The sequence below is a fragment of the Schistocerca americana genome, chromosome 6, assembly GCF_021461395.2.
Source record: "Schistocerca americana isolate TAMUIC-IGC-003095 chromosome 6, iqSchAmer2.1, whole genome shotgun sequence".
In the NCBI taxonomy this organism is placed as follows: domain Eukaryota; kingdom Metazoa; phylum Arthropoda; class Insecta; order Orthoptera; family Acrididae; genus Schistocerca; species Schistocerca americana.
In genome coordinates this window covers 514,633,353-514,661,191 of record NC_060124.1, presented here as the reverse complement: position 1 = coordinate 514,661,191, position 27,839 = coordinate 514,633,353, and the positions used below count along the sequence as shown (strand labels likewise).

Genomic DNA, 27,839 nt, shown 5'->3' with positions numbered 1-27,839 from the left:
TAACATTAGGTAGTCTGCAGTCAGTTGTGTCATTCGAGTTGTGTTTTAGGCTACATTAGGTTTCATCGTGTTTGTGTGCCTTCTTGTACAGTACTGTCAACCATGGGTACAAATTGTTGTATTTTACCTTCTTCCAAATGCGGATTCACTTATGCATTTGCTGCTATTAAGCTGTCTCTACGTACAAATGGTGTAGTAGATTTACATTTTCTCTCTTCCACCATTTGTTAGCAATGGAATTCTACTACTTGAGAACCGAAATGTCGGATACAATATTCTGCTACGGTTTAGCAAATGGATGTAGCCTACGAGCCTGTGCCTGCTACACTGAAAAATATCCACAGCACAAAGTGTCCTCTGATAATCTGTTTGGTAAGATTTTCCAGTGTCTGAGGGACACAGGTACCCTTTCACGTCAGAAGACTGACAGTAGAAGAAGCATGTCTCATATTCAGTGGTAGAGACCCCTGAAATGAGGGTGTGATGATTATCAGCAGCAGAAAGCGTGTTTCACTGTTTTATCTGGGGGGGGGGGGGGGGGGGAGGAGTATGTCATGAACAACTACTGTTAGCATATCATCTACAGCGCATTCAGGCCATAAGGCCACATGATCATCATGACAGGTGGTAGTTCTGTAAATGGCTGTTGCAGAAGTGTGCTGCAAAACCACTGTTCACATCCAAGATTTTATTTACCGATGATGCAGAGATGATGTTGTGAATTACCGCAACCAGTATGTATGGACAGATGTAAACCCCCGAGCAATTCGGAAAGAGGACATCATTGCAATTCTCAAACAATGTATGGGCAGGCATACTTGGCAATAGATTAATTGGGCCATACATGCTACCAGAAAGGTTAACTGGCATGCATTACCTGGACTTTCTCATTAATGAATTGCCTATATTTCTGGAGGCTGTGCCATTGCAACAATGAATAAAAATGTGATTCATGCATGATGGCACACCAGCACACGTTTGTCACAATGTGTGCAAACATCTGTTGTATACATTTCAGGACCGTTGGACAGGACCGTTGGATTGGTCAGGGGCCCCACACCTTGGCCTGCTTGTTCCCCAGATGTGAACCCCTAGACTTTTGAGTATGATGACACTTGAAGGAATTGGTCTATGCCATACCAACAATGATGTGGAGACACTATAGGGTTGCATCTTCAATGAGTGCCAGCAGGTACAACAACAACTGGGTATAATTCAAAGAGTGTGTTATTCCTTCCACCAGAGGCAGAGGAGTGCATTTTCATGAATGAACGCCATGTCGGACACCTCCTGTACACACTTTTCACTGAAAGTGTGCATTTCCAGTCCCATGTTTATTGGACTTATGTCAGAAAGTATGCCTTCCCATAACCATGAGACTTATTTTTTGTTTTGTTTTGATGAGCACTACCACCTTTCAAAGTATTTGACACTTCTTTTTGAACACCCTGTATATCTAAAAAGAATCATATGACTCCATCGGACATTGTCAGCTGAAACTCAACAGATTAAAAATTTGCAAATGGGAAATACTGCCACAGAATGAATCACCACAGGACCAAGGGCAAGTTGGAATGGAGATAGAAAAAGAATTTATGGAGAAATAATGAGAGTTCCTTGAAAACTCTGAAGATCAAAACACAACAGCTTTTGCATGATCCAATTGGGTCCGATCACATGCCCAACAGTTGCTATTGTAACAGCAATGGTGTGAGTCCACGGTTATACTTGCAAACTCATGTACTCAATCTCCTTTTTATGCTAGTTGAGTCCACTTGTACCTGACTAGACTCTAGCAATGAGTTTACAGTTAAATGGGCAGTGGTGGAGACTCAGGAGTCGAGTCTCTGAGTATACAGAGATGGGAAGTTCAGAGATAAAGTCATAGGACCTGCTGACAAGTTTAAAGTGAGTATACGGAGGTTATTTGTGGACTGACCACATACAGAACTCCAAGAGACCCAGATAAGTCCAAAACTGTTAAGTTACTTCACAAAGAAAAAGAAGTCTGGAAGTTTCTAAATACTTCATGTTTTGACACATGACTTACCTTTTATCACTACAATTCATTATGTTAAACTGAGATTTTTTTTTCCTAGCTGTATTTGGCACAAGTTTTGTTACGGAATTTATGTCCTTTTTTAATCTATATAAAATCAAGTAATTAGCATATTCTGTCATTTTTTTACGTGTACAATTCTAACAGCAAACTATTATATGCACATTGTGTAGTTTTACTGAAAATTTTTCCACAACTCTTATATCATTAGATAAAATGTATTCAAAAATCAAATGAGTTTGAATGAAAACAATTTTTATTGTATTTTACAGGGTGTGCCATATGCTGAAGCAATGAATAAAACACTGGTTTTTGCTATTTTTGATTTTGATCGATTCTCAAAGCATGATCAGATTGGTGAGGTAAAAGTCCCATTGTGCCAAGTCGATTTGGCACAAACCATTGAAGAGTGGCGTGAGTTGCAAAGTGTTGAGGGTGAAGGTGGACAGGTAGGTAATTTCCTCTTAGTCATTTCCAAATATCCCAACTGCTTTAAAACGCATGTCTTTCTGGGTGGATAAATTCAAATGGACTCTACACACTCCTTGCACAGTCAATTTTTAGCAAGAGTGCTACATTTGGGCAATAAATTCAGTGTCTTTTTATCTGATGATCTAAAAAAAACTAGTGTGTTTCAGGCAACACTTCCCGAGTTAGTTTGTGTTAGTTTAATGTATTCTCCCATAGGATTCATGCTGACATCCGTTGTTGTGTGCTGGTTATACTGCATAACTTCTCTGCAATATTACAACTCTCTCCAAGTTTGTCTCATCTATGATAGAAAATTTCTCTACAAAGTAACAACCTTTGTCTAAAAAATACAGTTCTTTCTTCTACAGCTTCTTTGAATGATTTGAATATAAGATCTTTTGATACATTATCAAAACATATTTATCTTCATTGTTCAAAAGCTTTCAGACAAAGGAAACAAGTTACTGGTTGGGATAAATCTTCTCTGTCTCAGCTAAGTTCACTTTCTCCCAAACAAAACATAGGAATGATTGTGTGGATGCTGAAAAATGTTATTTTGGCACTGGATCAGTGTTCAATCCAGAGATTAGAAGACAAGTTTAGTGTCTCAATTACACCAAGAATTTCTTCAGTATGAAGTCCTTGGTGCAGCTTCTGAGCAGTTTTAGACAAAAGACTGCCTGCCAGAGTGACTTCATTTCTTCTGACACTTGTTTGCACTGCAGTTGTCTCTTTTATGCTAATGGATCTGTAGGAACTTTGACTGTAGGGGACAAAATAGTTTTTATCATGAAATTGAATTTGTTGTGAACAGTGGATTCCATGGTTTCAAGCTACTCTGGTTTACCCAAAAGTAAATTTATTTACTTGTGTGCAAATTTTCCAGTTGTTATTGTCCGTAAATGTTCAGCAATTGCATTTGCAGTGCAAATGTATAAAAAGTGAAAGAGTTAACAACATTTAACAGATGATGGAGATGACATCAATTGCAGTGTTTTATTAATTTAATTTTATTGGAATCATGTGAATAATATCTTTAGTAGTCTTTTAAAGGATTTCTGCAATAAAAGTAAATCTTCTAAAATTGTATATATTGTCAAATTGGTCCTGCTGTGAGTTGTGAACTTGTTCCACACATATATTCAGATGATGCAGCACTGACGGTATTTTCTTGAGAGTGCATGAACATCTCGAACAAGAACAAATACCATCTCTAATTGAGTCCCTTTTGGTTTTCTCTGGGCTGAAAATTGATAAATACCTCAAGATTTATGTGGTTACTTTCCTTATATTATACTAGAAACAGTTTGTTAAAAACAGTGTAGAATCACCAAATTCAAAAGTGTCGTATAGGTGTGTGCAATATTTGCCTACAGCTGATACATACTGGGTGATTGTAATTATTGGGCAGCTACTCACAGAGGTCCAGTACGGCTTGTAATTAGCGAATGGCAGCGAAACTTGGTAGAAATGCTAATGCATTAATGCGGAATTGGTGCATGCTGGAAAAAAAGTCAGTTCTAGTGTGGCTGCCTGGTGTACTGTATATGTGTGTATGACTGTATGACATCCACACTGTTATCTGACGAGTCATAATGTGAGTGAACAGTATGACAAGTCAAAAGAGAGAGAGTGCACTGTTAAAGAAACCAATTTGTGTGAATGGCAGCAATTACAGTGTTGCATTGAGAGAGTATCACTGACTGAAAGGTCTGAGGAGAGGGACCAATGTTATTAAATGGTTTAAAGAAAATGATAATGAAATTCGAAAACACAGATGAGCTTGGTGTGACACATGGAAGAGGAAGGTGTCCTATCCCAGTGGAGGTTACTGATGACATTGCTGTTGCTGTAACTAGCCATGCAGCACTTCCTCCGGGTAGTGCTAATGCTCGTGCAGTGTCACAAGAATTGTGCATCCCATTGTCAACAGTATGGAAAGTTTTGCAGTCTATTTTAATGCTGTTACCTGTACAAGATTTAGGCAGTGCACAACTGAAGCATCTTGATCCATAGCAATATTCTGAATTTGTTCTTCGGTTTCTGGCACAGATCAAAGTTAATGTGGCTAGGCAGTATTTTATGGAGTGACGAGGCACATTTTACACTACAGGATGCAGTGAATACACAGATACACAGAACTGCCAAATTTGAGCCATTGCACTTACCATATGTGACTGTATGGTATGGTTTCACAAGCATCTTTATTCTCGGAGTGTTCTTCTTTGAGGAAAATATGCCCAGAGGGCCTTTTAGATGTACTGTGACGTCTGCACATTATCAGGTCCTCCCTGTACAGCATGTGATTCCTAATTTGGAAGAACACAACTGAGTGGAAACTGCTGTTTTCATGCAAGGAGAGGCAACACCTCATGTCACTCACCCATTAGAAGATCTGCTTAATGCAACCTTCCATGAATGTATTATCTCCAGACCAGAGGTTTTCCAGATGCATGACTTGCAAGATCACTTGAACTGAATCCATGTGACTTTTGACTCTGGGGATATCTAAAAGAACGCATTTACCATGGACATGTTCAGTCTCTACCTTATCTGAAGGCCACTATTCAGAAACATGTTGCTCAGATTCCACTGGAGCTGCTGTGAGCATCTGTTGATCATGTCATTTTTTGGATGCAGCACCTTGCAGATTTACACCTGGTGGCCAAAATTGGAAATAATTTTTTTTTTTTTTTTTTTTTGTATAAATCAGTGCCGCTTTAATGCATTAGAATATCTAGCAAGTTTTTCTGCCTTATGATAATTACAAGCTACACTAGAGTTCTGTGAGTAGCTGCACCCGAATTATAACCACCCAGTTACTCAGTCCCAGGTGCACATCCTTATGTTATGAAAGTAGTGTTGTCCAAGCAGCCATCCTGTGCAATTCAGAGGTTCTATCACTATGGCTGAACGCCATATAAATTTCAAGACTGAATAAAACATTCATTTCATCTGATGTTCATGTGAATATTATTTTGACAAAAAGTTCACAAAAAGGTCTTCTGATCTCATTTTCTGTAATGAATAATTTACTGCCCATTATGTGGCTAAATCTTTGGGAACTGCATAATAGTAGATCCTTCATGCAGATGGACTCCAGATACTTTTATTACACGATGAACAACATTTCCATAACGCTGTGTAGACTCAGTTATATACTTCACAGAACATGTCCCAGGTGTGTTACAGTTAGAAAGTCCAGTTAACTAAGATCAGCCTCATTGACACTAAAGTAATTGTTATGAATGATGTCTTAAAATAATTAAATTTATTACAAAATAGGGAAATGCACTGTAAGCTGTAAATAAACGTAACTAAGTCAAACTCACTGACACTAAAGTCACTGTGGTGATAGACCTCCTAAAGTAATTACATTCATTGCAGGACAGGGAAATATTCTGTAAACTATACATAAATATTAGCTCATTAGAGAAGTTTTTCTGTTTAAAACTGTTAATATTTTTTACAATTTATTATAGATGTTTCCTCAGACATGTGCGTCCCGTCAGTGACAACAATGTAAGAGATGTATTAGGAGTAAATAGTTTCCTTATAAATGGCAGACTGAACATAAACTGACATTTCTGGGATGCAATGTTTACACATCCCATGAAAATTAATTACTATACAAATATGTAATAGCAACAACAGTTTTGAATGGCACTGAAGGAATATTTCTCAAGCCTTAAAACTTCTTTTTGTCAGTTTCAGTTCTCCAAAATATTCATCATTGGTGTTACTCTTTCAACTCTCATTCTGCTTCCATGCTCTACCTGTCCTATAGCCAAATTAAAAATCTTCAAATATTTCAGATTTGTCCATTTTGCCTTTTATACTTCCTACAGGATTTGTTATATTTCATCAAGAAACACATTCATCCTCATTTTTTAGTTTTCATTTATGAAGTAAAATCAATTTCTGGAATGCTAATATATTAATAAGTAATCTTACTAATTCTTCACAGTGTGCACATGTTAGCACTTTTCAAAGTTTTGCTTGCAAAATTGGTAATGCTTGAAAAATTCATAAGTAATATCAAAGAGTTCATTCTTCCACCTCTTCAATGGTAAGTTGCCACTAAGTATCTGCCTGTTCTCTTTCTCAGCTGTTTTGAAATGGCTTCTAATGATTAGGAAGCAGTTAGATTGTTTTGTTAATCTTTGTGCATTACTATGCACTAAATAGCATTTCATCATTTCAAGGCCATATCTTGAGCTCTGATTAATTAACTCATTGCATATGGAAAATAATGAATCTTTGTATGGGAACACAGATTGATTGTGAAAGCCAAATTTTGGAGGAGAAGTTGAGCTACAAATGATGTTCTGTACAAAGTTTTCTTTTCAGTAATTTCAGTTCAAAATCCATGTCTAGCATTAATTAAAATTGTTTCAAAATTTAAATATGCATCAAAGAATATAAGTATCATGAATAAAAAAACATTAGTGCTTCCTTTGATTAGTTAAAAATATCTCAATCTTTTTTCCTTTTGTGGATACTGTCTGTGCTACCAAAAAAGACACAGTCCAGAAATACTGCTGCCTAATAGAAGTATAAGAGATCAACATTGGAAAATCATACAAGTTAAATCCAAATAATTCGTAGAACATTACACCTTAATATTTTTGCAGAATGCTTTGCACTCTCCTTGCAAGAACATGCTTACTTCTAAATATTAATATGCTCATGGACATTTCTGAATTAACTGAAATGATTATTTTCTATTTTCAACCTTATTGTTTATGGAATATTACATTTTGATTCTGTTACTGATGCTTGCAGTTCATACCACCTGCATGTTTCCAGTCTAATTAAAATTTAAATTTATGTGCAACAAACTTTTTATTTGCATTCTCAAATAGTGTTTTAGATGTAAGAGAAATCTCCACAAAAATGTGCTGCTTATTTGTATCATTGTAGATTTCTTTTAAAAAATCAAGCTGCTAAACAAGTTTCTTCCTTTCACAGTGATAACAAACAGTAAAATTCTGATTACACTTTTTGTGACATAACAATTATTGGTGTACTGATTATCTCTGGTAATTTGATAATGTTTAATTTCAACAATTACATCGTCATTCAGGTCATTATGAAGAATGTTGCAGAAAACAATCTTGAAATTCATTTATCTGTGATCTTAAATATGCTTATCTTACACTTTTCAATTTGCAAACAATCAGTCATAACTTGCACCCACCAATTTGTTTGGAGACTAAATGGCAGGGTCATCATAAAATTGTGTGAAATTATAGAAACACAGTGAAACAATGAGACAGAGAGAGACTCATGTTGCCAAACAATAAACAAGTTAATACTGTGTGTTATGGATCTAGCAATATAAGAGTTCATTTGCTCTAGTAGAATCACAGTCTAGTTTTCCCATTCTGATATAACTCTCCCACTGCCTTTTACACAGATAACACTGTTTCTTCATTGAAATTATGGCCAATTCACTCATTTTCTGTTATGAAATTAGTAAAGTTGTTTCAGAGTATAGAATTTTGCAGACAGCAAACAGGCTATAGTTAACAAAAGGTGATTTGTTGCACAAATAAGCTGCAATTATGTGACAGAATGTGGAAGAGGAAGAGAATGCTGATCATATGCAGATAAGAGGTGCAAACACCAAATTCAAAACAAAGGGCAAACACAGTAACATAGAACACTGGAAGAAAACTTACATTTGTAATAGAAGAAATATAATGTGAATGAAATTCCATTACCAACTGAGCTATGTGATGCGCATGACACTAAAAATAAAGTCTACAAACTGATAACAGCAATGAAGATTGAAAGATATATATAATGACTTTGTATCACCCAAAATTATATGAATGTGTTGTGTCTGTTGTTTCATACATGATTCTACATAAAGTCCCGATGCAGCTGATATCGATAGTCCCTTCCCTTTCCTTCCTCCCCCTTTCACCTTCAATTTGTTGTTGTTTGTTGTGGTCTTCATTTCACAGACTGGTTTGATGCAGCTCTCCATGCTACTCTATCCTGTGCAAGCTTCTTCATCTCCCAGTATCTACTGCAACCTACATCCTTCTGAATCTGTTTTTGTATTCATCTCTTGGTCTCCCTCTACAATTTTTAGCCTCCACACTGCCCTCCAATACTAAATTGGTGACCCCTTGATGCCTCAGAATATGTTCTACCAATCGATCCCTTCTTCTAGTCAAGTTGTGCCACAAATTTCTCTTCTCCCCAATTCTATTCAGTATTTCCTCATTAGTCATGTCATCTACCCATCTGGTCTTCGGCATTCTTCTGTAGCACCACATTCTGAAAGCTTATATTCTCTTCTTGTCTAAACTGTTTATCGTCCACGTTTCACTTCCATACGTGGCTACATTCCATACAAATACTTTCAGAAAAGACTTCATGACACTTAAATCTATACTCGATGTTAACAAATTTCTCTTCTTCAGAAATGCTTTCCTTGCCATTGCCAGTCTACATTTTATATCCACTCTACTTCAACCATCATTAGTTATTCTGCTCCCCAAATAGCAAAACTCATTACTACTTTAATTCGACTACATTCCATTATCCTCATTGTGCTTTTGTTGATGTTCATCTTATATCCTCCTTTCAAGACCCTGTCCAATCCGTTCAGCTGCTCTTCCAAGTCCTTTGCTGTCTCTGAGAGAATTACAATGTCATCGGCCAACCTCAAATTTTTAATTTCTTCTCCATGGATTTTAATTCCTACTCTGAATTTTTCTTTTGTTTCCTTTTCTGCTTGCTCAATATACAGATTGAATAACATTGTGGATAGGCTACAACCCTGTCTCACTCCCTTCCCACCCACTGCTTCCCCTTTCATGTCCCTCGACTCTTATAACTGCCATCTGGTTTCTGTACAAAATGTAAATGGCCTTTTGCTCTCTGTATTTTACCCCTGCCACCTTCAGAATTTGAAAGAGAGTATGCCAGTCAACATTATCAAAAGCTTTCTCTAAGTCTACAAATGCTAGAAACATAGGTTTGCCTTTCCTTAATCTATTTTCTAAGATAAGTCATAGGGTCAGTATTGCCCCGCGTGTTCTAACATTTCTACGGAATCCAAACTGATCTTCCCTGAGGTCGGCTTCTAGCAGTTTTTCCATTCGTCTGTAAAGAATTCATGTTAGTACTTCGCAGCCGTGGCGTATTAAACTGATAGTTCGGTAATTTTCAAATCTGTCTTGAAGTCTGAGGGTATTTTACCTCTCTCATACATCTTGCTCACTAGATTGTAGAGTTTTGTCAGGACTGGCTCTCCCAAGGCTGTCAGTAGTTCTAATGGAATGTTGTCTACTCCTGGAGCCTTGTTTTGACTTAGGTCTTTCAGTGCTCTGTCAAACTCTTCACGCGGTATCATATCTCCCATTTCATCTTCATCTACATCCTCTTCCATTTCCATAATATTGTCCTCAAGAACATTGCCCTTGTATAGACCCTCTATATATTCCTTCCACCTATCTGCTTTCCCTTCTTTGCTTAGAACTGGGTTGCCATCTGAGCTCTTGATATTCGTGCAAGTGGTTCTCTCTTCTCCAAAGGTCTCTTTAATTTTCCTGTAAGCAGTATCTATTTTACCCCTAGTGATAAATGCCTCTACATCCTTACATTTGTCCTCTAGCCATTCCTGCTTAGCCATTTTGCACTTCCTATCAATCTCATTTTTGAGACGTTTGTATTCCTTTTTGCCTGCTTCATTTAGTGCATTTTTGTATTTTCTCCTTTCATCAATTAAATTCAGTATCTCTTCTGTTACCCAAGGATTTCTATTAGCCCTCATCTTTGTACCTACTTGATCCTCTGCTGCCTTCACTATTCCATCTCTCAAAGCTACCCGTTCTTCTTCTACTATATTCTTTCCCCCATTCTTGTCAATCGTTCCCTAATGCCCTTCCTGAAACTCTCTACAACCTCTGGTTCTGTCAGTTTATTCAGATCCCATCTCCTTAAATGCCCACTTTTTTTGCAGTTTCTTTAGTTTTAATCTACAGTTCATAACCAATAGATTGTAGTCAGAGTCCACATCTGCCCCTGGCAATGTCTTACAATTTAAAACCTGGTTCCTAAATCTCTGTCTTACCATTATATAATCTATCTGAAACCTGTCAGTATCTCCAGGTTTCTTCCATGTATACAACCTCCTTTTATGATTCTTGAACCAAGTTTTAGCTATGATTAGGTTATACTCTATGCAAAATTCTACCAGGCGGCTTCCGTCTTCATTCCTTACTCCCATTCCATATTCACCTACTACGTTTCCTTCTCTTCCTTTTCCTACTACCGAATTCCAGTCACCCATGACTATTAAATTTTTGTCTCCTTTCACTATCTGAATAATTTCTTTTATCTCATCATACATTTCATCAATTTCTTTGTCATCTGTGGAGCTAGTTGTCATATAAACTTGTACTACTGTGTTAGGCGTGGGCTTCGTATCTATCTTGGCCACAATAATGCGTTCACTATGCTGTTTGTAGTAGCTTACCTGCATTCCAATTTTTTTATTCATTATTAAGCCTACTTTTGCATTACCCCTATTTGATTTTGTTTTTATAACCCTGTATTCACCTGACCAGAAGTCTTGTTTCTCCTGCCACCGAATTTCACTAATTCCCACTATAACTTTAACCTATCCATTTCCCTTTTTAAATTTTCTAACCTACCTGCCCGATTAAGGGATCTGACATTACACACTACGACCCTGATAATGATGTCCTCCTGAGTAGTCCCCGCCCGGAGATCCGAATGGGGTACTATTTTACCTCCGGAATATTTTACCCAAGAGGATGCCATCATCATTTAACCATACAGTAAAGCTGCATGCCCTCGGGAAAAATTACAGCTGTAGTTTCCCCTTGCTTTGAGCCGTTCGCAGTACCAGCACAGCAAGGCCATTTTGGTTAGTGTTACAAGGCCATATCAGTCAATCATCCAGACTGTTGCCCCTGCAACTACTGAGAAGGTTGCTGCCCCTCTTCAGGAACCACACCCTCCATTGTCGTTGCACCTGCGGTACGGCTACCTGTATCATTGAGGCACGCAAGCCTCCCCACCAACGACAAGGTCCATGGTTCATGGGGGGCACCTTCAATTTATATAACCCTAGTATTAGCTGCATAATGTATCGTACTGTGTCTCTTAAGAAATAATGAGAGATTTCCTTCACAGTAGACATTAATATTGTGACAGTCTATCAACAGAGATATGAGTACAATGAATTATGTCAAAGCAATGTGAATGTTGGAGTTGTGACAAAATAACAAAGGATGTAATTAATCAGTCACATCCTGCCTAAAACTTAAGGCTGTTTACTTTGCTAGAGAAAAGTAAAGAGACCTAGTAATATATTTTCATTATACCAATGGCAATTGCTGTAGGACACTACAAAATTACAGATGAGAAACACAGAATCAGAATTGCATAGATAGTGCATCATTTGGTCTTAACAAACAGTTTGTTTAGGATTGAAACGTTTAAATATAATAGCTGCAGGCCAACTCCTTTAGATAGGAGATTTGTGTCAGCAAACCAAAGATGTTTCCAGCTACAAAGGGTTTGAAAGCATGAAGAATGGCGTGGAAGATGACAAGAATTCATTTTTCTGATCAGTTTTGTTTCAGATTGGGTTGGGTTGGGTTTGGTTGTTTGGGGAAGGAGACCAGACAGCGAGGTCATCGGTCTCATCAGATTAGGGAAGGAAGGGGAAGGAAGTCGGGTGTGCCCTTTGAAAGGAACCAACGCGGCATTTGCCTGGAGTGATTTAGGGAAATCACAGAAAACCTAAATCAAGATGGCCGGATGTGGAATTGAACCGTCATCCTCCTGAATGCGAGTCCAGTGTCTAACCACTGCACTGTTTCAGATGATCTATGACAATGGCCAAATACATGTGGGTCTCTATAGTGATGAACATTATAATCCAAAATACATTATCCATATTCATACAGCTGAAACAACTACAAGATGATATTGCGTGACATTGAGTGTTGTGTCATCTAGCTACTCTGAGTTGTGGAACTTGAAGTTCTGATATTGTTACAATGTATTCTGTGATCTGTATTCCAACAAGTCAATGTTCAGCCATCAACTTTAAGGACAACCTCTTCCCTGACCTGTTCATTCACCCCACACATAGCTCATTCACCTTGTGTGTCATTTCACCTATTGGAGAATATTGGTATGATATCGACTCTGATAGATTGTTTTTGGAATACCATTTGTCAATGAAACATTTAAACTCTGCTCTACTTGGTTTCACATTGCGTAAAACCAATTATTGGTGGTAATAAGCACAGATCCAGGCACAAAATTCTGTTTTATTCTTCTGAATATTTATTCATTTCTTATCAATGTGAATCATATGTGGACTACTGTTATTTCATTTCTGATGATTCCATCATGGTTTAACCTAAATCAAGATGGCCGGACGCGTAATTGAACCATCATCCTCCCGAATGTGAGTCCAGTGTCTAACCACTGCACTGTTTCAGATGATCTATGGCAATGGCCATATACATGTGGGTCTCTATAGTGATGAACATTATAATCCATAATACATTATCCATATTCATACAGCTGAAACAACTACGAGATGATATGGCGTGACATTGAGTTTTGTGTCATACAGCTACTCCGAGTTGTGGAACTTGAAGTTCTGATATCATTACAATGTATTCCGTGATCTGTATTCCAACAAGCCAATGTTCAGCCATCAACTTTAAGGACAACCTCTTCCCTGACCTGTTCATTCACCCCACATATTGCTCATTCACCTTGTGTGTCATTTCACCTATTGGAAAATATTGGTATGTTATCAACTCTGATTGATTGTTTTTGGAATACCATTTGTCAATGATACATTTAAACTCTGCTCTACTTGGTTTCACCTTGCGTAAAACCAATTATTGGTGGTAACAAACACAGATCCCGGCACAAAATTCTGTTTTATTCTTCTGAATATTTATTCATTTCTTATCAATGTGAATCATATGTGAACTACTGTTATTTCATTTCTGATGATTCCACCATGGTTTAGTCATCAGAAAATTATGAAAAATATATGTAAAATCTATCTATTCTGAGAGTGTTTAAAGGACTGCACAAAGATCATGCTTACTAATTTTTTTCTAATACTTTAGTCTCAAAGAGGTACATTGCCCAAACACATTTTATTTATGGCTTTTGTTACTTGGCGTGATGTATACTTCTATTCTATATTCTGTCACTGCTATGCAGCTTTGACAATGTAGTTATTTTCAGGTATATAGTATAAGTCTATCTAGTGTGCATGTTACACAGTCAAACTTACAAACTAACATTGGCCACGCATTGTTAAAATGTGGTTGAGTTGGGAGAGTGGAAGGGTGAATATAAATGACAAGGAATGAGTTCAAAGGATTAGGGCTAAGCAGTGGAAAATGGGCATGAGAACAGGAATGGAGCAGATGAGGAGGGCACATACAGAAGTTTAGGTGAGGGGGACTCCAGAAATACTTGATGTGCTGCAGTAGCAGTCCCTTCACCTCCCCATTCTCTGCCCACTCCGCTGCAGTAACAGTCCTCTCTCTCCCCTTGCACTTCCCACCTCTCCCAACCACGAACTACTGAGGGAGGCTCAGTTTGGGATGATCGAAGCAGCGTGAGCACTGAAACAGCCCTGTTGATATCACAGTGAAGTTCAGAAACCTTGTGGTCATGTTTGCTGTAAGCTACAATTTGGCAATGTATATTTATGTGGGTAGACATCTGATTCGTTGTCACACCCACACAGAATGTGGTGCATTGGTTGCAGCACAGCTGTAGATAATGTGGCCACTTTCATGTGTGGTCCTATGTAAAGTTCCTGTGACTGGACTGATTTAATGGTAAAAGTTGAGTGTATGGAACAGAGCTTACATCTGATTTATCAACAGGTAAGTGTAAGATTGCAAGCAGAAGCAGTATAAGGATTGACTAGAACATTGCATAGGCTGGGTGAATGACAAAATATCACATCTGGAGCTGGGGATGGAATTGGGGTACATTACTCCTATTCTTAGGGCACAAGAGTGTTAGTCAAACACCTGGCAACAGATGTGGTTGAGTGTGTCACCACTTAGGTGATAATGGAAAATAAAGTACTTGACATTAACTGCATCACAGTGCCAAGGGTTTTTGTGGTCTCACTGGAAGAAATTGTGCAGAAAATCTTTTTCTGAACAAGTGGAGCAGGAAACTGTGTCTGTGAAAGTTGCGGCAAAGTTAATAGCACATTTTTGATCACCTGTTGCATTCCAAAAGTCTCTCCCCTACAGCCCTCGTTTGCGAGTTACTGATTAAAAAAATTGGGAATTTTTTGTGATATTCAATAGTATTAAAAAAGTTGTATTATTAGTTTGGTTGTGTGGTATAGTGGATAGGATAACAGCTTCCTATGCAGGAGACTATGGGTTCAAATCTTGTGTGGTGCAGTAACTTCTTATTTTTAAATCTTTATCAAAATGACTTTTATCATGACTCTAATTCAGTTAATTGCTTTAAACATAATTTTTTAATTCCATTCCTTTGTCTCATCTTTTCAGCCACAATATGAACTTCATTTACTCTCATTTTTGTTCCTATCATGAAATCTTTGTTCAAGTGTTTTTTAATTAATTTTATGTATTAATTTCAGTTTAATTTCTTTTGTCTTATCACCCTGTTTCATCATCCATATTACAGTATTCATTATATCTCATTTTGCTTGACTTTAGTTCTACTTATAGTCCTCTCTTTGATCTGCGTTATTTTGTCCATAGTGCAATAGGTATTTAGGTTATGTTTTAAATGTGCACATCTGGTAACAGAAATACATTTTTCACACCACTGCACAAATATAAATAGATTATTTCATCTTTTGTTTTTTAACTAATAGATCAAAATTTGCAAATAATTGAATATTATAATAGGTAAATATAATTAAATTTGCATTCACAAAAATTCCTGCAGGAAAAAGAATGATATAATGAAAAACTGTAACAAATGAAAACGTTCATATGGTGATTAAAATGATGTGACACAGGAATGGAAGTAAAAAATTACATTTAAATGAATGTCATTTTGATAAAGATTTAAAAATAAAAACAGAAGCTACCAATCTCCTACATGTGAAGCTGTTATCCTATCCATAGACCATATAACGCAACTTGTTTAACACTATTGAGTATCACACAAATTCTTAATTCTTTTTTCTGTCAGTTACTTGCAAACGTGGCACCACGAAGGTGAATGGCTGGGATCTTAACCTACATCACCGTATAGATAGTTTCAAAAAGTTGATTACACCTCTCCTTGTAAGATGTAACTTGCTGAATAAACACTTTTAGATTAAAGGATACCACTCAGCGAAAAGCAGAATCATTGAATCATCGATAGGCACACACAAAATGAAAGAAAGAAAATTTGCTAGCCGTCAGAGTAATCCTTTTCCAAGCTAGAGTAAAACACACACACACACACACACACACACACACACACACATATATATATATATATATATATATATATATATATATATATATATATATATATATATAAAAAACAAAGATGATGTGACTTACCAAATGAAAGTGCTGGCAGGTCGACAGACACAAACAAACACAAACATACACACAAAATTCAAGCTTTCGCAACAAACTGTTGCCTCATCAGGAAAGAGGGAAGGAGAGGGAAAGACGAAAGGAAGTGGGTTTTAAGGGAGAGGGTAAGGAGTCATTCCAATCCCGGGAGCGGAAAGACTTACCTTAGGGGGAAAAAAGGACGGGTATACACTCGCACACACACACATATCCATCCACACATATACAGACACATGTCTGTATATGTGTGGATGGATATGTGTGTGTGTGCGAGTGTATACCCGTCCTTTTTTCCCCCTAAGGTAAGTCTTTCCGCTCCCGGGATTGGAATGACTCCTTACCCTCTCCCTTAAAACCCACTTCCTTTCGTCTTTCCCTCTCCTTCCCTCTTTCCTGATGAGGCAACAGTTTGTTGCGAAAGCTTGAATTTTGTGTGTATGTTTGTGTTTGTTTGTGTCTGTCGACCTGCCAGCACTTTCATTTGGTAAGTCACATCATCTTTGTTTTTAGATATATATTTCCTATGTGGAATGTTTCCGGAAGGAAACATTCCACGTGGGAAAAATTATATATAAAAACAAAGATGAGGTGACTTACCGAACAAAAGCGCTGGCAGGTCGATAGACACACAAACAAACACAAACATACACACAAAATTCAAGCTTTCACAACAAACTGTTGCCTCATCAGGAAAGAGGGAAGGAGAGGGGAAGACGAAAGGAAGTGGGTTTTAAAGGAGAGGGTGAGGAGTCATTCCAATCCCGGGAGCGGAAAGACTTACCTTAGGGGGAAAAAAGGACAGGTATACACTCGCACACACGCACATATCCATCCACACATACAGACACCATACAGGTGTCTGTATGTGTGGATGGATATGTGCGTGTGTGCGAGTGTATACCTGTCCTTTTTTCCCCCTAAGGTAAGTCTTTCCGCTCCCGGGATTGGAATGACTCCTCACCCTCTCCTTTAAAACCCACTTCCTTTCGTCTTCCCCTCTCCTTCCCTCTTTCCTGATGAGGCAACAGTTTGTTGCGAAAGCTTGAATTTTGTGTGTATGTTTGTGTTTGTTTGTGTGTCTATCGACCTGCCAGCGCTTTTGTTCGGTAAGTCACCTCATCTTTGTTTTTTTATATATATATATATATATATATATATATATATATATATATATATATATATATATATATATATATATATATATATATAAAGCTATGACATTACATGGTGTCAGCTGGGCGAAACAGTTCATTCACCCAGCTGGCACCATATAGGGCCATATCCATGTGTATGTGTCTGCGTTTTCTGTGTGTATTTTACTCTCACTCAAAAAAAGATTACTCCAAAAGCTGGTAAGTTTTATTTCTCTTTTTGTGTGTGTATCAATGACTCATCGCTTCTGCTTTTTTCTGAGTGGTCTCCAAGTATTTACACTCTACCAGAATGTTTCTACAACTTTTATTAATTCATTTATTTAATGTGGCAAAATTTTACTCCCATTGTTCATCATTTTTAAGAGTAGGTAGAAACTGAATAAAATTATTTCACTGAGATTGAAAGAAAGACCTTTTACGATAAACTATTTCATAATATCCAAACCTTATTTTGACACCTTGAGTTCGTTTACTGAATTATCAATCAATACTGTTGTAAGACCAGTAAAGTTATTAAATTTACAGTACTTCCTATAAAGATGTAGGTCATTTGTAAAAATAAGCAGCCCAGAACAGAGCGCTGAGGCACTCTACAAGTACTTGTACTCCATTATGATATTTCTGAAGCTCCTTCTGCACTATAACTTTATGCTTTTGGTTAGAATGATGTGAAATGAACCTCTTCCCTGGTGCATCATTTATAACTAGATATTTGGTTCTGAAATTAAAGTTATCAAGTATAGAAAACAACCTATAGATTCCAGATAGCTGCATATACCAAACACAAACAGCGTTTAGCAACAGAATAGTGGAAAGAATAGAACTATATACTGACATACAACCAATTCATACAGGACTAAGAAAACACAACAGATCTGAATCAAGGGGAAGTTAACAAAATACCATAGTTGCTTATCTCTCTTTTCCTGCTGTGTGTTGTTGACCCAGAGTTCTGTATGAATTTCATAACTATTCCTGATAGTTCAATTTTCTCCATTTCCTCTCTTTTGTTATGAGGAAATCACCAATTCCTTACAGTAGGGTTTTCACCATCTTTTGTTTGTGTTTAATCTAGTAAGAAGTTTACTTTTGATCTTTGTTGGAAAAGATATTGCTCCTTTCCATAAAGATGACACCTTCAGTTACAGACAGGCACAATTAAAAGATACATATACATAAGCTTTTGGCCACAGCCTTTGTCAGAAAAAGAAAGAGGAGCACACACCATTCATTCGCACAAGCAAGTATACCTCTGGCACATATGACCGCCAACTCCGGCAGCTCGGACCGGAATGCCACTCTGGTCCAAGCTGTCAGAGTTGGTGGTCATGTGTGCTGGAGGTGTGCTTGTTTGTGCAAGTGAATGGTGTTTGTTCCTGTTTCTTTTTCTGACAACGGCTGGCTGAAAGCTTATGTGGAAGTGTCTTTTAATTGTGCCTGTCTTTACAGTAAGTGTCAACTATCTTTTCATTCATTGTTGATATTCCAACCTGGAGTTTCCATTGTTTGATTTTACTTTTATCTTTGACTGATTACCTATACATTTCATACAGCAAACTAGTAAACTTAAATCGTAAGGTAAAATGAACAAAAGCAGTGCATTTTTGTGTAGATTTCTGTTATGTTATTTAAAATAATATTATATTCAACATCAACATGATCAAGTTTGAAAGCAGCACGATTTTGCAAATAATAATACAGCAGTTACATATTGTGTTTTTTTTCTGTCAGGGATATTTAAGCCTTTTGCCGTGTGTAAGACACACCCAATTTTGTTTTGTATGCTGTAGGAGTTAATGATTACAAACTATATTTTTCATATTTGTTAAATTTTAGTTCTTAAATCTTTAACTGCATGAAATTTAATGAGTTCTGTTAAAATCATTACACTGGTGACTTCCACAAGGTACTGATTAACTATACTATGCATGGTTCTACATGAAAAAAGAAATATCTGTAATTTAAATACTGTGATGTAACAGTCACAACAGTGCTTGGAGAAAAGTACTATTTTCTCTATGTGGATTTTGTGAAATTGACTCTTACAGTCTCAGCTGTCGTCACTTGGTCTGGTTCACCCTCCATCTGAACATACTATGAAAGCTATTAAAAATAAATAAAATTCAGTGAAAAATTAACCATATATTTGGAAGAGGATAAGTATTACATTTATCCATTTCATTAAAAGGCAATCAATGTACTTTTAAATAAAGAACAGTGCAAGTTTGATATTTTTTCAGTCATGAGAATGTTGAGATTTTTAGTCAGTTTCACTATAATCCATGGGTTGTAAATTATATATTCAGGCAGTTGAGGGTCATTTTGATAGAGAGTGGGAAGGCCATTTATTGTGTAGAAGAATGTAAAAGTCTAAAAGGAGACTATTTAGTAGAGATGCAGAGAAAAATAGGAACCAAGTAACAAATGTTCATTAAATGTTTTCAGGTAGCGCAGAAAACAGCAAATTTTAAAACATGGTAATTTAAGCTGCCAAGAAAGTTGAGAACAAAGTAGTTGCTCTTTACTGTCATCTTTCTCCTCTCTATATCATCATCCTCACCTGGTGCTGACATTCAGCCAAAAATTAATATAAAAATATGAAATAGCAAACAGTTTTTCAAAATTCAAGATACAGTAGTGGTTTGAAGCACAAATAACATTTACAGTTTTAATTCTGATTTTTTAATTCTTTGTTGATAACATATGTTATTATGTTTTGATATTTGCAATATGTAATATGCTTTAAATAGCTTACATACTTTCAAGGAAATGCACAGCCAAGCACATACAAAAAGCTGAAAACAAAAGTGGAACACCTTTGTCTAAATCTGAAGAAGTTTTACACATATAAGGCCAACATTGAAAGTAGTCATTTTTATTCATTAATTAATCCATGTTGACTCTTTTTTCTCTCTCTTTTCTCCCCAAAATTTACTCTACTCTGCTTTTGGCCTGTGTAAATGGTTGTGCTCTTCGACTCATTTGCATGCTGCTTCAAACTAAAAAAACACGTAAGTATTCTTGTATCAAAAATAGGTTAACTCAAAACACTGAACACTGAGAAAACTGGTCCACTGAGGTGGACACAGAATTATATTTATAGTGTTTGGGCAACTCATTACCATTAAAGGCAGTTTAACTCTGTAAATATATAATTAGAAATTAATGATAGATAATAGTTTAACTTGAGTTCTAGTGGCATGTGTGACATATTCCTGTAAATAACTTTCTTTGCTTTGCTTTTGTGTCCTTGGTTTTTATTGTGGCTTCTCAGATTCCAGAAAATTTAATTCTCATTATAAATGCTTTCCTACTCTTTGCATGGCTGGCTACTGTATGTGCATTATATTTTTGTTTCTTGTGTTATCAGCACCTTACATTATCACTAAAATTCAATCATCATTATTACTTCCCACTTACACCAAGCTATTCTGTTGTTAGACATGTCATAGTGACACAAAAATTGGTTTCCACATGACCAGATAACCAAATAGCTAGTACAAATACCCCTACCCTTTTGATTTCCCCAAGATCACAGTAGCAGTTCATGTAAACTGTAAATGTACCTGTTTGTGTCCATCTGTGTGTTCGACTGATTTCCTAAGCTTCTCGTATTACCATTATTCACACCAAAAATATCGTTCCACACTGAATGTCATGTTGCTGTAATAGCTTCCATCCATCAAATCCTTTTTAGATTTGTTGCAGTTTTTGGGTGGGTATCCCCTACATTCGGATGAAATATATGTCTATTTGAAAGTACCTTGTAAAGTTCATTTCCAGTAAGCATCACAGCATGGAAATTTTTTTTCTGACTGATAGCCCATTTCACAGAATGAAATTAAAAATGTTTAAGCTGAAACATACTGTTTATAATTTGTAAGCAGAATCCTTTCTTTGTTTTTCCAGTAAAACTAAATAGGTAAAAAATATTCAATTATTAACTCTTGAGAAATGGGAGTGATTAACAAACAATAATGTTGTATAGAATGCTCTACAATGTTACTGCATTAGCTTCAAGCAGAATGCATCTAGCCATTCAAAATGTGACAATGAATAAGAAAATAGTGCAGTGGGTGTGGAAATGATAGGGTTTTTGTAGTTAGATAATGATTGTTCCCCTACCCAGTCATGAATATATGTGTTTGTCTTTCACTGTATTTCTCTCTCTGTCTCTCTCTGTCTCTAGTGTGTGTGTGCGTGTGTAGTTGTCCTAGAAACATGTGTTCACGTATGTAGACTTCAGAAGAATTCTTTATTTAGAAAGGCTCTCGTATTATCTGTTTCCACAATATTGTTGTTGCCTCTCAATTATGATAATAAAGTAATTGTGTCCTTCTGTGTTTAAATTACTTAGATACTTTAATATGAAGCAGGTATAGATGTAGGTACATGAGGAACTGAAATTTCCATTCAGTAATCATAAGGATTTGTCCTTTTCAGAAGATATATATATATATATATATATATATATATATATATATATATATATATATATATATATATATATATATATATATAATTGCACAAAATGAAATGTTAGTATGTCTTTAATCTCACTTTGTTGGCACTCTAGCAGATGGTTCGTATAATATCATTAAAACAAGAAAACGAGTTTATCTTGGCGAGCACTTTTTTAATATTTCTCAATGTCCTGGTAACACAGTTAGTCACAAGAACAAAATTATAATTCATCTAAATATCACTATCATGAAGAAAACTGTCAAATATGTGCTACATGCCCTAGAAGTATGTTAGTAGTGCAAAGCAATTAAAAATTGCTTCTCTGAGATACGCTACACATTGTCTAGCATTAATGATAGTCCTTCTTATGTCATATCCATGAAGCACAGTTGTGAAAGAAAGAAATGTTTTCCCCATTCAAATGGCTTAAAAAAATTTAAGCTGACTGGGTAGCACAGTGGTGCTCATCTATCTGATTTTATTTGTCAGAGCAAAGCTTGTCTTCTTCTGATTATGACTATTATTAATATTACTGCATCTATACTCTTCATGTCATTTCCAATCCACTGTACCTTTTGAACTCAAAAGGAAGACAGTATTTTTCATTATGCTTCCCTTGTAAAATCAAATATTATGTTAATTGTGACACTTCTACGTCATTCTTTCTGGTATATAACAGTCTGCTGACATTTTTTCTCAACTTATCCCTTACACTTCTTAAATCTCTTCACCATTAATTATATTGTATTATCAGCTGAGCAATAAGCTACCCACATCTAATTAATCTTTATATAGGGTGTTTATAAATTAGTTATAAAAAGTAACTATTAACTATGAAAAGGGTAAATAACTTACAGAAATGTTTGATACAGCACTGAATGTAATATATCTTCAGGCTCTATGCCCACCTAACATTGTTAGCGCCTGACATTCCCACTAAGTGGCATTCACAAATGAGTTTTTTGTAATACTTTCCACACTGTAACACTAAGAATATTCAATTATAAGCTGGCATGTCTCATTGATTTACTCAGACTATGAATGTAAGACCGCCAGGTTTGTTCAGTTGCTGTGTTAGAGACTGCTGGCCGACCCTGACCTGTCATCCTATGTGGTATACAGCCAGTTTCAGGGAAACTATTGTACCAGTTAATAACAGTTTGTCATTGAGATGGCAGCTTGTGATATTTTGTCCTGAATTGTCACTGAACTGTAGTAGCAGATTTGGATTCATGAAACCTTAACCAACACGGTGCACGTTCTGCACTGTTATACAACTCCATGATGTCTGTTAGAATAACCAGTTCGTGCATGCCACCTAGTGTGAATATTGGGAACTAATGTATTAGTTGGGAATAAAATGAAGCTATACTGCATTCAGTGCTGCATCAGACATTTCTGTAAGTTATTTACACTTTTCACAATTAAAGCTTACTTTTGTAATCTAATTTATAAACGGCATGCATATCATGTGCACAAAACCCACATGAAAATGTGCACTAAGACTACTATTTTCAACAAGAAAATTAGTTATTCTGTTACTGTTTTGCTTTTAAACAAAATAGAATTTTATGAAAACTGAGATGAAACAACTACTAGGAGGCAGATGGAGTGTTACAGGCATGCTAACAGCATTTGAAGCTTTGTCAGTTTGAAACTGGATGAAAATTTCTGGTCCTCTTGACACAACACTAGTGAAAGTGCAGTTTTCCTAGGGAAATTATGTAACCATTATGGGATATTTTATTTGAAAAAAGAAAAAAAAAAGATTCTGAGGAATGATAATAGCTGGTGAACTATGATTTTTGTTAAGTGACTAGGAATACCTTTTAGTAATTCATAAAACATCAGTTTTTCGGAAGTATAAATTGTACACAATCAAATGAAGTGTGTCCTGAATATGTAATACTTTCCCTGGGAAATTCTGCAATTGTAGTATGTGTAGCTGTCTGCTTGTTAAGAGAAACCACTGGAAATATTTTTCACATCCACATTTCAGTGCCTCCAGTGGCTTTCAGAGAATAAAAAACATTTTAATCTAATATATTTAGTAGATACATCATTATATATGCACTTCTGGTCACCTGATTCTAGATTTAAAAAATATGTTTCAGTTTGTAACTCAATAATGTTTTATTATTGAAATTTGCAGTTGAGCAACCTAATCAAGAATATGGCAGAGTAATGGGACACTTACTATCAACAGCATTTTTATGGCAAATGCTAGAAAATATCACTGTGACAGCAATAACAGGGATTGTTTCAGTGGAAAAGAAATGTGGCTGCCCACTTCCTTGTTAAATACTAGCAACATACAGCAAAAATTATCCATACAATATTTGCGTTTTTCCTTTCAATGAAAAATCATTGCAGTTTTATGCCCTTTATCTTCATTATTTTAATATCTGGTGCTTAGATTTGAACCCATGTTTAACAGATTTATCACATGCATTATAGTGCATTTGTGTGGAACTGGCAGAAATATTTTCTGTGGATATGACACAAGTTAATTTAAATTGGATTTTGACATCAGATATAATTGTAAAACTAGCATTACCTTATGTCTTGTAATATTAATTTTGACAGTTCATATCTAACAGAGACTGAGCAGGTAACAAATGGAACTGGAAACCCATGAAAAACCTAAATCAAACTTGTCAATCAGGAAACACAGTCTACTCAAAATTTAGTCTTTATTAAAACTGCAGTTCTTATTAAAACCTCTGTTGGAGAACTTAATAGAAGGTGTAGATACAGAAAAAAAAACCAGAAATCCCTTTGAAAATCGGTTCTATTATATCTCTGCAATTACATCAGTAAAGTGAATAGATACTTACCCCTCTTACAACAAACTTTCTTCATAACAAATCTGGAGAATGCATTATCAGATTCTGTTACATTGTTTATTCAGTAATATTGTGATAGGGGGATTACAAATAGAAAACAACTTTAAGTTACAAATTTAGCATATCATGTATGTACATATAAACCAGTCATAGCTACAGTTTATAATAATGGACATAACCAAAATAATATGATTTCTTCTGACTTTGGCTGTACACATTATAAAATTAACTAAGCTCACTGGACAAAATTAGTCACCCCATTTGAAGAACAGACAGGCCATTTGGGAGCCCTATAGATGGTGCTGAACTGCTGCCCAGTGGTCATGTAACTCTCAACTACTGATGTTAATCATGGCAATATGTGCCAGTGAGCTGTGCAGAACCAGCTCAGAAGATGGGCCAATATGACAGAATGGTAGAAAAGAGTTATTGTATTTGGACATACCCATACCCACACTGTGAATGCTGTTGTCCAGTTTGTTAGTGTATCAACATGAACTGTCAAACATGTCTATAAGGATTGATGTACCAGCTGCAGCCATCTTACACAGTGTGTGAACAGTAGTAGTAGAAAAGAACCCGACAACAGGGAACAGAGATGAGTATCATGATTTACCTATGACAGCCTGTTTCAAAACTGGACAAGACTTGCTGCTGTCAGTGAGTGCAGGTTCTTCTCAACCAGTTTCTGTGTGAACATTGTGAACTGAGCTGCACGCAATGGACATTTGAAGTCATGTACCTTATTAAAAACCATTTCTCACAGATGCACATAGAGCTGCTTGGTTTCAGTAGGCCACACAACACAGATATTGCACAGTAGATGACTAGAGGCATGTAGTGTGGTCTAATGTGTTTGGGGAGTGTTTTTTCATACCATGACTTGGGCTTACTCATTCAGGTTACCTTGAACATGAACTAGAATATTTACTTTGACATTCTTGGTGACCAAGTGTTGCACTTTCTTCTTGATGATGAGCATTCTGTGGACCGTCTAGTCTTCCAAAATGACAGCAGGCACATTCACAAGCTGGGCGCATATGTTCCTTATTTGCCAACACTCGGGCATCCTGTCACATCTCTGGGCTTCCACAGAATATGTGTGGGACTATTTGAAACAGTGTCTGAATTGTAGCAATCAATATCCCCATAACACAGTAGCATCACAGGATCTAACCTATGGGTTCTTCAGTTGGATATGGCATACCTGGAAAAACTCTTGGTCTCACTTCCTCATCAAACTGAGTCTACTATCAAAGACAGAGGTGGTGTTACATGGTATTAGTTTGATGTTCCCTGAGCTTGACTAATTTTTTGTCCAGTGTGCTTCAAAGTAATGAATGGAAGTATCTTTGACTTACATCATCACAGTGCTGTAGAGACAAACGAAATCTGAACAACAGAAAACAATTTCTATATTAACTTGTCTACACAACAGTAAAAATCTTATTCCAAAAATAGTTCTTACTGAAGAAAACAATTTCTGCATCTTCTAACTGTGTGGCACCAGCAGAGTTGCATTTTTGCATACCAGCTGAGTGAACATTTTGAACTTCAGTATATAAACTTGAAAGTGTTGTGCTGTTCTATACTGGAAGTAATGCAGTCTTGTTTAAGTAAAAAATTATAAATTAGGGGACAGTGCTCTTCAAACATTTACTTATTAAAGAGACCTGTATGTAGTTTTTTACTGTTTACTTTAAAACTCCAGCTATTACTGTGGTATTATAAATTGCTGCATAACATATGGGAAAGGTAGATTGCTATTTACCACAAAGAGGATGCACTGAGTTGCTGACAGGCACTATGACAAAGAATGGTACAGATGTTCATCTTTTGGGCTACATCCTGCATCACAAGTAGAAAACACACATAAATTCACACAAACTCACAACACGTGGTCATCATCATTTTGTGGATGCTAAGCCCTGAGTGCAACTGTGTCTGAGGTGAGCAGCAGACTAGGAGGAATAGGTAGTTGGAGTGTGGAAAAGGTTTGGGGCTGGGAGGAGGCAGAAGGGGGGGGGGGGGGGAGAAAGAGAGAAGGGAAAAGGGCTGTGCTGTGTATGTGAGTTGATGGGATGGAACGGGAGTGTAGTACTGAAACTGATGTGTGAGCAGGAAGGGGAATAGGCAAGTGGGGGAAGGGAACTGGGGGAGATTGAGTTCAGGAATGTTGTGACAATGAAGGATATGCTGCAGAGAGAATTCTCACCAGCACAGTTCAGATAAGCTGGTGTTGGTGGGAAGAATCCAGATGGCACAGGGTTTTAAGCACTTACTGTAGCGAAGCGCATTGCGTTGGGCGGCTTGCTCAGCAACTGGTTGGCCCAGCTGTTTCTTGGCAACAGTTTGGTGGTGGCCTCATGCGGACAGACAGCCCATTTATAATGTGGCACAGTGGTTGCAGCTGAGTTAGTAGATCAGATGGGTACTTTCCAAGGTGGCCCTGCCTTTGATGGGGTAGGAAATGCCTGTGACAAGACTGAAGTAGGTGGTAGTGAGAGGATGTATGATACAGGTCTAGCATCTAGGACTATTGTTTGGATATGAGCCATGAGGCAAGGGGCTTGTAGCTGGAATTTCTCCAGCTGGTGGAGCATCAAGGACTACTGTAGGGATTTGAGCCATGGGGCAAGGAGCTTGTGGGTGGAATTTCCCTCACCAGGCAGATGTATGATACAGGTCTAGAATCTAGGACTATTGTATGAATATGAGCCATGAGGCAAAGTGCTTGTAGCTGGAATTTGTCACAGATGGCAGAGTCCCTTCACCAGCTAATACTAGTGGTTCACAACCACAGTGGTGGGGCCTTTGTCAGCACAGAGGATTATAAGATCAGGATCAGTTCTTAGGTGGTGGATTGCGGTTCCGTCTGCAGATGTGAGGTTTGCTTCCATGTTGAGGGATTTATGGAATGATGTTGAGTCAATGTTTGAGGTTAGCAAATTCTGAAAAGTTAACAGGTGAATTATTTGGGGGCAGTGGATGTGAATCACAAACAGATCTAGAAACAGATCGCCATGACTTGCCTCCCCAGTTAGCTACCATCCCCCACATACCCACTATCCAACCATAAATGAGCACTCCTCTTGTGACTCAGTACCACACAGACTGGAGCAACTGAATTACATTCTCCTCCAATGTTTTGACTATCTCTCATCATGCCCTGAAATGAGAAATATCCTCCCCATTATCCTACATACCCCTCCCACAGGAGTATTCCTCCACCCACCCG

The 27,839-nt window shown here is 36.9% G+C and overlaps 1 protein-coding gene across 4 annotated transcripts in view; it reads left to right on the top strand.

Annotated features, from left to right (window-relative positions):
* Positions 1–27,839, top strand: part of LOC124619553 (synaptotagmin 1-like) — a 473,464-nt gene that overhangs the window by 375,347 nt on the left and 70,278 nt on the right. For all 4 annotated transcript variants that reach the window (XM_047146029.1, XM_047146031.1, XM_047146030.1 and 1 more), the window contains exon 7: positions 2,332–2,508. In XM_047146029.1, the coding sequence (XP_047001985.1) occupies positions 2,332–2,508 (177 nt within the window). The remainder of the gene's footprint in view (positions 1–2,331; positions 2,509–27,839) is intronic.